Source organism: Botrytis sinoallii, assembly GCF_014898435.1.
Source record: "Botrytis sinoallii strain Bc 23 chromosome Unknown BSIN_009, whole genome shotgun sequence".
NCBI classification, from domain to species: Eukaryota; Fungi; Ascomycota; class Leotiomycetes; order Helotiales; family Sclerotiniaceae; genus Botrytis; species Botrytis sinoallii.
In genome coordinates, this window is record NW_024066036.1 from 362,410 (window position 1) to 373,701 (window position 11,292).

General features: G+C 44.2%; 1 protein-coding gene across 1 annotated transcript; it reads right to left on the reverse strand.

Annotated features, from left to right (window-relative positions):
- Positions 1-887: 887 nt before the first annotated feature.
- Positions 888-6,958, reverse strand: EAF02_005720 (uncharacterized protein). The gene is made up of 3 exons (XM_038901768.1): positions 5,784-6,958; positions 4,767-5,604; positions 888-4,717 (listed from the first exon to the last, which is right to left on the reverse strand). The coding sequence occupies exons 2-3, from the start codon at positions 5,337-5,339 to the stop codon at positions 1,727-1,729; spliced, it is 3,564 nt and encodes a 1,187-aa protein (XP_038757985.1). The 5' UTR covers positions 5,340-5,604; positions 5,784-6,958; the 3' UTR covers positions 888-1,726.
- Positions 6,959-11,292: the final 4,334 nt, after the last annotated feature.

Genomic DNA, 11,292 nt, shown 5'->3' on the forward strand with positions numbered 1-11,292 from the left:
AACACTACACACTACCTAATAGATACAATACTCTCCATGTTTCTGATTCATGAGCCTATGATCCATCAATAGGAGTACAAAAACAAACTCACCCAATACAAACGCGTAACCTCTTTCCACCCCTCAAACTCTACACAATACCTACACAATCATCTCGCCCAGTCTCAGCCAGGACCACCCCTCTACTCCGTAGATACTTCCTCACTCGCGCATGTTACATAACGGTAGATACACACCAACCACCAACCACCCCTCTATACACACACCTCTCAAATCCTCCTCCCTTCAATCCCATCCCATCCCATCCCATCCCATCCCATCCATCCCATCCCATCCATCCCTCCACCCATCCACCCATCCACCCATCCCTCCAATTCGCCCCCAAACTCCCAAACTCCCAAACTCCCAAATTCCCAAATTCCCAACCTTCCCCTCCCCACCAAAAAACCACCACCCACCACCCACCACCCACCAAACTCCAACCCCACTCTCCAAAACACCAAAACAACAATACCTAGGTAACCCTAACAATAAAAAAAAACCCCTTCGGCCCCCCAGCCCCGTTCCCCATCGGTCCCTGGAAATCGGCCTCCGAACATGCACCGCGACCCTTATGCATACCTTAGGTATGATACCTACCACTACCAGGAACATCAACCCTCCGGACTCATCTATTCTTTTTTTCTCTCTCTCTCTTCCTTTGATTTCTTCTGCAGCCACTACTTTTTTCTATTTTTCATTCAAGGTTTATCCCATTCATCACTCTACATTCGTTTTCTTTTGAAATCACACGAACACGAACATGGATTGATTGATTAGTCGATTGATCGTCACCATCACACACACACACAAATTCATCACCAAAAGCATATACAACACAATATGTTGGTCATAATCTTCATTAACATTTCTCTTTCCCGGCCATATCTTATCTTGCCTTGGATTTTGCCGCCTGGTATTGGTATCTAACTATTGTCCGTCCGTCCATTCATCCATCCATTCCTCCCCAACCCATTCCCGCCATCCTCATCTAATCATGTCCATGAATCCTCATCTAAAAAATCCCCTCCACTCATTCCACCGGTCAAAATACCAATTCCAGTGTATGACTTAATCAGAATCACAACAAGTCGAGTGCGAGCTCATCCCTATACCAATTGCTTTTGGGTGCCGTACAAATAACCCCTATCAATAATCTGAATGCACCACCTAGAGTTCCCACACCAAAATGCATGATTTCCTTTTCATATTCCACAACTCCATCCACCCCATCTTTCCCAACCATACCAGACCAGACATACCCTAATGACCCTCAACGCTCACTCATTCCTTTGAGCTTGTGGAATAAAAACAATACAAGATAGAATCAAAAAGAAGAAGAAAAAGATATGATGTACAATTCCCATTCGACCAGTATACAATTATAAGTATAAGAAGAGCTTTTTTTATCCTTCCCTGGGCCGAGTCTTGATACCCAAATGTGATGGTATTCAAGTATGTAAAAGTGTAATGTGAAACAATTCGAAAGTGACAGCCATAGCTTCCATGAGCCACCTGTCAAGAACGCCGTGTATAACTCCTAAGGGTAAAAAGATCATTCGCTAAAACGCTATTCAAAGTGCGGGGGGTATCAAATCAACTGAATATCATGATGATGTGTGTATAATGTGTTCCGAATCCGGAGTAAGTGCGAATGATGAAGGTCGAGAATAATATCAAAGAATGTTTAAATGGGTGTTTGTGCTTTATCCCTTGAATGAGTCCATCCAAAAAGATCAAATTTATCCTTTCCATGCAGAGAGCCGAAAGAAACTGCCGAGTCCACAGGACTGGGCTTCGTAACTAAGATATCGCGTGGCTCCAAAAGTAAAGACTTTCGATAATATTGCTGAACGTTCTCATTATCCGAGGCGGATTTGACGTGAACAATTTGAGCTTGAAGCCACTCTTGAAGTTCCGGAACTTCTGCCAGGCGATAAGGGATTTGAAAACGTTGTAGTTCGCCGATGATTTTAGCCGTGCGAGTGTGTTTGTCAAAGTTAATGACAGATGTGCCGTCAGCCAATTGCTTTGTGGATGGGTTACCAGCATCAACAAATGTCAAATCTGTGAGGTAGGTACCAACAAATGGAAGGCATGGAGGAACGTGGTCATGGAGTCTACGTCGAAGGCAGGCGTAATTCTTCTCTGGCTCCACAATTGCCTGTAGCCCCTTGAGCATTTCCTTTCGCCTTTGAGATACCAAGTCCCAGGTTTTCTTCAATCTAACAATAGTAGATGAATTAAGCGAGCAAATGATCGCCATCAACGAATCGTAATTGTTGAGCTTGAGACATTCATGCGCAATTTTGATCCAGTGCTTGATGATAATGGCCCTCTTCTTAACGTCATCGTGTTGCAAGATTGTGTCAGCGACAAGGTTAGAAAGATCTGTTGACAATGTCGACATAGCTCTAACGTTTACCGCGCATGAACTCTCCTTTCTGGCCTTAGTCCATGCGGCTCCAAGAAGTTCATCTGGCATAATGGAGCAGAAAATATTCATCTCCTTGATGGTTAATTGACGGGCCAATTCAAGGGGATCAAACTCGAGAATAGAGGGATTGCTACCACCCATTTTCCAATTCTTCAAAACTGCGGCTTGGCTTTTTGTTACAACAACAGGAGGGACTGGTACATCGGCTGGTACATATTGACCGAGAGATGTGCTAGTCTTTCCAATTGAGGAAACGAGCCTTGGCACTAGAGGTCCATCCATCGAAGATACCTTTTGAGCCAACTCTGAAAGTCGTTTGCCAGCTGCGGGAAGAGCAGCCTTAATTTTATCATCCGCAAAGGTTTCGATAATGGAGAGCGCAGCGTAATCAGACACCTTTCTCCAATGAGATTCCAGCCAGCCCTTGAATACATTGTAAACTCTCAATCTTACCGGTCCTGCGATATGAGGACTCTCGACAACATATTCAAAGCGATCAACCAGAGCTGTGGCAAGCTCAACGGGAGACGCGAATAATCTAAAAGTAAGATAAAAGGTTGAAACAAACATCGAGTCGGGTGTTGAATCGTGTGTAGTCAGCCGTTCTACTAATGCCGCCAGTGAGCCTCCGGTAATTTGACCTCCCTTGTTGTGTAGTAACTCGTGTGCGAACGTCTTCTCGAGCATTCTCGATTCGAGATCATATGGATCATCGGCAGATGTTGATTGGCTCTCAGCTATGCTGATACTTGACAAAGATGGCTGACTTCTTGGTTCGTAAGCTGTTAGATCTGGAGTAGTCGCCCTAGTAGAAGTCTGCGAGACCATGCTCATCTCCGAATCGCGTGTGTAACTACTGCTGGCTCCAGTGCTAGACACTGCGATACTGCCAGATCTATATGATTGAAATTCTCCATCACTTGTTGAGTTACGATCGGAAGGACTATAATCTTCTTGGCTCATCAGAGGAGCACCCATTTTTGGCAGTGGGGGTAGAATGGAGATGTTCGAAAGCCGACTCGACATTCGGTTGACTTCTACCGCTGGCGGAGAGTCAAGGGGTATTTCTGGCAATGGTTTCTCGTAAACATCTGGAATAACTAGAGGTGGTGGAGGAGGACGCGATGAAAGCTGTTCTGGTACGGCAGCATTAATTTCGGGGCTTCGTGCCGCTTGTTCGACTGTGCCACCTATCGAGGCAACATTAATTCCAAGACCTTCGACTGGTTCGAATTCGAAGTCGCCAATTCGCTCAATCACAAACTTGGTCTTTGCTACTACTTCTCCAGCAGCTTTAACACATCCTGTGGCCGCCATTAGTAACCCGCCATTTTGTTGAGCCATCACAACATCGTCTTCATCAACACCTGATGAGCTAATTATATCCCGAGCTGCCAACGCCAATTTACTGATTTTGTCATACATTGCGTTCCGAGCATTGGTCAACGAGTCGGCGCTTTGGCTGTCGTGAGCACATACTGCTTCAACTACAATCAATAAACCTTGGCCAGCAGTTACTGACTGCCTAACTGACGACAGCAAATCTTGAGAAGACTGGCTTTGTAGATGAAGCCTTCCGATGAACGATCCCAAATATGAGAGAAATGTATCGTGACTAGAGTTTAATCTCTCAGAAACAAGATTTTGGCGTTGTTCGGCGGGCACAGAGGCTATAAGTGAAACACGGTGAGATACGGAAGCCCTTTTAGCCTGAATCGAAGAAATGGATAATGGACGCGATGTTACAGCTGGGTACGCAGTCGATATCCGTTTGTATGACTGTCGTTTGTTCTGCTCTTCCGATTGCAGGGAACTAGAAGCGGCGCTCGTCGAACTTCGGATAGAGCTTCTGTGAGATGCCGTGTCGTATGCAGGGTCTGTATGCGGTGTCCCGCCAAATGACGTCGAGTCCGCTGGTGGAGTGGGTGGAACATAGGATTCCTCAGTAACGGTTGCCATGACTCTATGGACGACCTGTCGTAATTTCGCATCCTCATCCAAATTGTCCAAGAATTTTATACCTCTCACAACAATTTTGAAAGCTTTCAAAATCATCTCATCGATAATGTCGTTTACAGTTTCCGTGTTTGTTCCCACTGAGGAACAGGTAGCAAAATCCTGCAATTGTTTTGCGGTTTTGACCAGGGCCGATAGATCGGACAAAAGAGCCTTTCGATTCTTTCGGAGGTTATCGTTACTCTGTACAATCGGTGATTCACGAGTGAGGCAATTCGATTTTTCCTTTTTCCGTATTAGCAAGCATGATTCCAAAAAGTTACAAGATTCTTACTAGTAAATATCTAACTCCTGCGATAATACCTCGCATGAATTGTTGATTGCCAAATATCTCACTATCACTAGTTAAACCACTCCGTAGGAGATCCCAAAAGTTTAGCAATGCCTTTAATAAGTTCCTCATGGAATCTGGATCGTAGGCTTCACAATAGTTGGTGGGCAACCAACCACGCGCGCCAGAAACAAGTAGCGTCCCATCAGCCCAACCATTGGTGTGTATTGAATGCACCAAAACCACATCCCCTTCGTTTAGTGGAAGCGTGACCGTAGAATCCGAAATAGCATATTCAGGGTGGAAAGGGTAAAATGCCCTCAGGAAGCTGTGAAATACCGGAGGAGGCTCCATTTGGTTTAGATTTTCTTGAGAACCATTGGGAGTGGCGGGGGGCGTGATTTGTGATTGACTTCCTGTTGAAGTTGTGTGGTTACTACTTCTGGATGAAGTGTTTCTTTTGTGTTTTGAGGATGATGCGTTGCTGTTTCCGCGCGGTCGACCCTTATTTATTGTAAGAGGTGCTACCTGTGCACTCGTTCGCTTGGAATGCTCAGACTCCTGCGAGTTCACCATGATGATCCGCCTTTCAAAGATATCATGGGTGTTTTCCTATTAATATCCTAGTTGAATGGCTTGGGGTAGATCTGCAAACTACAGCTATATCGAATGTCCCAAAGACGACGTCCAGACTTTTAGTCCTAGGATTCGATATGACCCAGCGGGACAACAATCTGGAAGCTTTGCGATGCGATTGTAATGCTTTTGTTTTGATGATGTTTTTTCCCCAATGCTTCCTTTGTAGAATCGACCTCTATATTCGTCGAACGGTAAACACAATCTGATAATGATAGTGGAGATTAGCAAGAACCCTTTGGATAAGGATCGAGTGTTGTTTTGGTTATGGAGAGGAATGAGGAGCGGGGGATGTGTGGAATGTCATGTCATTCTGAGAAGCTTGACTGGGATGGAGAGGTGCATGCCAAAATTGGCTGAACCTTGGTCTCGGGAGAGACTTACCAATGAGCTAGTCGAAAAGACGATTCTCGTAAGTGAATACCAATACTCGAAAAAAGGAAAAGGCGATCGTTTTTCCTTGTGATGTTTCGTATTCAAGGAAGAAAAGTCGTGTATGTTTGATCTCTAGCTTAAATAATTAAGTCGTCGTTGTGGTGAGTGGTGTCGACTAGGAAAGCTTGGTTGACAAGAGTGGAGGACCCTGAATCGCAATAAACTTTATGCCACGCGGGAAAAGTTCATTAAAGTCGGGGATGTATTGAACTTTGACACCAGTTGACAGCAAAGCAGTTAGTGTATCAAGGCAAGAGTTCTAAGAACCCTTGATGTGCGGCCGTCGATTTGTCAATCACACTGGGGGGGTCTCGGATGCACTTATGTGGCTATGATTTTTGTGATGCTCCAAACGCGAGAAATCAATGCGTTGAAACTTGAATTGTCAAAAAAGGAAAATCGAGGAACTGGATCGAGACGGGGAACGGCAATACAATAAACCCCACCCTTTCCGCTCAGTTGTAAGTTGTAAGTAAGTTTTTTTGTTTGTAACTCTGGCGCAGCAAGAGTACAAAAGTAAAGGAAGGAGGGAAGGAAGGAAGAATATAGATATGTGTGTGTATGTGTGTGTGTATGTGTATGTGCGTGTATGCAGAATATGCAGGAAATCCAAATTGAATGATTGGAGAGGTGCAAGTAATAAGAAGTTTAAGGTGTTTAAGGTAAGGTACTTGTTCAGGTACTTGTATTTAAAACAAGGGACCTTCAAGGTTGTCAGGGTGGGTGAGTGGATGGTGTATTTTGGTGGTGTTAGGTGTTGGGTATTGGGTGTATGTATGCCCTTGGGTGTACGAGGAAGATGGTATGGATGGGATGGATGGTATGGTCTGGTCTGGTATGGTGTGGTATGGGATAGTATGGTATCGTACCCTATGTATGGACCGGTATGGATGATGCACAGATATAATGCAAGGGATCAAGGAATTGACTCGGTCGATCGATTTTTCTTCGCATATGCAACCCTTCCTTCTTCTCTTTTCTCTTTAATCAGGCTCTCAGAGAAAGGATTCAAAGGGTAACAAGTAGATGATAATTATTAATAAATGAACGAATGAACGAATGAACGAATGAACGAATGAACGAATGAACGAATGAACGAATGAACGAATGAACGAATGAACGAACAGATGAATGAACGGATGAACGAACAGATGAATGAACGGATGAGTGAATGAAGTGAAGTGAAGTGAAATAAAGTAAAGTAAGCCGACTTGAAGTTCGTGGAGAGAGATTGCTCGTTCGGAATCTTTCTCAGTTGATGGAAAGAGATCCAATCGGATTCGTAGACCGTTTTTATATCAAATGTAATCGATCGTTGGTCGCCTGTCGCTGTGTGGTATTTTTGGTGGTCGTATTTGGTTGTCGTTGGAGATGTCGATGTGTTGATGTTGACCTCAATGTCAATGTCAATGTCAAAATCAATATAATTGAAGTTGCAGTTGCAGTTGTAGTTGCAGTCGAAGTGAGTGTGGTGTGGTATTCAAGAGAACCGGTGGAAGGAATTCGCCCTCTTCCCTTTACTCCCACTTCCTCACCATCTATCGCTCACCCTCACTCTCGCTATCTATCGCTCTCACTCTCACTCTCGTTTTCTATTACTCAAGGACCACTATCTTCCTTTTGGCGGAGTTCCTAGGTTTGTACTTCTTCTCTTACCTTGCAATGAAATGGGTCCCCCAGATTTGGGAAATTGTGCACCGTGCAAACAAGAACTCTACCTGGGCAGCTGGAAATGTGGAATGCTGGTGGATGTCGCGGTGGATTTCGGAGCTCAGATTTTAATTCAAAGTTTTCTTTTGACGTTTGGTGTCGACATGTTTTGAAGGGAAAAAAGTACTCTCTAATATCCTGACAATGATTGATGTAAGATAATAACGGGATTGTAGCCCTTTCCACACTCTTCAACTCTTGCGATTAACTTTATTCTCTCTACCCTCTTCTCTGCTACTGGCATATCTTTTACTCTTTTAATCATTCTTATGAAAATATGAAAAAAACCTTAACCAGGATTTGTAATTGATTTTCCGATGATTGTCTGGTAACATAACGGTCCAAGGAGACGGTTGTAATAGTAATTACTCGTATGGATGTGAGGTCTTATTCCTCGGTGGCTTTCCAGTAGGGACGAAATGCTGTTCATAAAATAGCCATCCCCTATCAAATCATATCAAAAGTACGTTAATATCTCCTCCTCCTCCAATCATATGCACTTCCCAATCCACGGAGTAAACAGTAAGGGTACGAAAAGTAAGTTTTAATGATTAATCATTTAATTCTACGGAGTGCTCAGCGGCCATTCCATATTAACAAGGATGCTAGCTTTCTCTTCTGTTACTTCGACGACCGACTGACTGTTCGATAATTTGTGCCATTTTCCCTAGCTTCACTTGTGCAAACCTTGTCGCTGCTCTTTGCTTCTTTTCCCTCTTGTAGCTTGTGAGATGCACGCTCGGCACGTTAATCCAATTCGATATGATATGCAAGGGCTACTCGTGAGATTTAGTGGAGTGAGAGAACGCCGAAAGAGGGAGTGACGAAACGGCCGCACATACCAATTACAGAACTGTGCCTGGGCTGCGCTTTGCTTGATGGATGGTGTAGGATTCTCGGGTTTGCAAAGAACCAATTGATGGCAGCGAAAATGGCAAGGAGGCGATGAAGGGGTTACGAATTGCTGAACGAGAGAATGGGAGAGTGTTATGAATAAAGGTAAGAGAGAAGATTGAGAAGCACTCCCACGAATTGAACTGTTACGGGGCAGATTCAAATAAATTCAATATCAATGGCATTCGATTCTAGTCCGAGTTCTCTGCTTTCGTGAAAGATACCTATGACAGGGAAAAATCGAATGGAATGGGAGAAAGTCACGCCAGAGGGAGAGGTCCATCTGTCCGGTTTTGGCATTGTTGAGAGCGTCCGAGAGACCAGGCATTATGCGACAGGTTGACGGAACAAAAGCATCTGGCCATGATCAACCGCTTCTCGCATTCGAACTTTTCTTCAAGGCATGATATTGATGTCTGATCCCCTCCATGTGATGCGAAGAAAGACGTTGATTCTTCAGCTCTATGCTATGCTGCATTTCATGCTTGTTCAAGGAACGGTCAAGGAGTAAGTACAAGGCAAGGTATTCTATAGGTTGAATCGTGTGATATTGAAATTATATGTGCTTCACAATCTATTCTTCCTTTTCAGGCCAATGCTGAAGGGATAATCGAAGGAATTTCATCCACAGGGGCTCTTGATTGGTAGTAATCATCTAAATTCTTTCCCCCATTTCTGTCCTATTTGGGATAATACTCGGGGGTCTAACAGCTGCCCTTGAAAGGACCCTCCGAGGTGCCGGCGTACTGCACTCAATCGAGTCTTAGAACCTGCGTATCTTTTTGATATCTATCATGCCCTTGAAGTCCATAAGGCGCAGCGCAGTATCGTATCTGTCCCTAAGAATTGCCGAACGTATGAAAATGTTATGATTGTTCATCTAGACTGAGACAACTATGAGAAATGGGGACGGTATTTCCTGATTCCTGGAAACGAGAGAGAATCCAGTTGTGCAGCTTCACACGTGTGTAGTATAAGGGTACCAGAAAAGCCAACCTGTCTGCCTGCTTTCTTTCAAACTCTCATGCTCAGCTACAACAGGTACTCAACCATGGATTGGACCTCACACTAGACCCTACATGATGTATAGTACATAAACATACCCGGTATATATATATATATACATTGATGTCGTAGCAGATGAATTAAACAACATCCTTGGCTGGGAGCTATTCACGGCTTCATCTTTTTGTGTATCATTGACAGCCCTCACGATAATCTAGAGTTCGGAAGTATATCTGCCCAAAAGGCCATTTTTCCATCGTTTCCCAACAAATCATGTTACAAGTGTGGTTACAGCAGGCAAGTAAGTTTCAATATATCGATCGACGTGGGATATTTCTATCAGAACTCTTCTTTTGCTTCGATCCGATTGAATACAATCTGTATGCAGTGCGGTCATGGTGTGTGTGGTTGCCGCCATGCTTTTTCCCTTGACTTTGACTGTCAATGTTATGAGATTTTGTATCTCCGTCCCCACCGCCTCTTCCTTTCATTTTATCTTGGAGTCAAATTCCTGATCAAAGTGCACGGTCAAATGCGTTTCTAGGAAATTACTGACGTCTTCAATTTACGAGTTAATCAATCAGCAAAAGAAACATCTCGCCCACGAACCAACGTGCCAACGTTCAAGCACCTTCGCCCATATCCGAAAAGTTGGGGATTCCGTCGCCACCGGCTAGATTTGTCTCTTTTCGTATTCTCTTCTCTCGCAAGCAGCTGGGCGGGGGGTCGGGCTATTTCATCGGTTCGAGCTTGGAGCTTCTCCAAGGTTTGTGAGACATTTCTAGGATTTTCCAGGATTTCCATATCCTAGCCATCTGAGTCCATCGCCGTTCCATGCAGCCTCACTGCAGCCAATTTTGGAAACTGGCGCACGTTCCCCAGGATTATTTCGGGGGTCGGTCCCATATGAGGAAACAACATCCACCTTCAAAATGCCAACCTTTTCTTGATCCAGTAAACGGCACGGTTCGGGATGAGAAAGCATCAATCCAAAGGTCGAAAATGGTTGGTTCACTGCTCGGGATTGTTACCTTATGGTTACAATCCGTCAACCTACTTCCTTCCGACTGGCTTGGGTCGCTATCAGATATCTTCAACACAACGTTCACAGATTCTGATACTGTACCGATGCTGACAATTGTCCGAACGCGTCACCACGGCATCATGATTCTGGATTCTGTCCGTCTTGCTTGTCTTTGTCTAACATGACCTTGTTTTCGACACACGTGGAGGAACTCAAGGTGATCGAGTTGCGAATAAACACGTGCTATCACACTCTTCTATTGATCAGTTTCCGCAGTGTTTAATATAATTATGAGTCTATATGCTTGGACGAGCTCTCCCATAGCTTCATTTTTGACAGCGGGTAAGGATATTAGCATGGAAGGACAGCACAAGTTCAGTCACCGACTTTTACCATTTCGGAAAATCAAAATCCTCACGCCTTGATATGCTGGACTACCTTCTGCATAGAGCACATCACTTGCTCACTTATTCATGTTAAGCAAAATTATGGGATCAATGTGGATAGGATCTCCATGATCATCTACGACTTTATTTTCTATTCAATGGGCATTATGGAGACTTGATTCGCGCTTAGACAAATTTACATGTAGACCTACATCAGATTCTCACGTAGGCGCCGTTACGTCCGACTGGAAATGTTTTGGGTGTTAAAACGGGTCAAAAACATGACGATCTTCCACCGACATGATGATGTGATGTAATGTGAAGCAAGCAAACAAGAGCCAAGAGAAACGAGCAACCTCAGTGTTGATAACAATTAGCAGAAGCAGGGGAAATCCAAGCTCCGGAACTCCAAATTCATTGAGATTTGTTCTCGCACCCG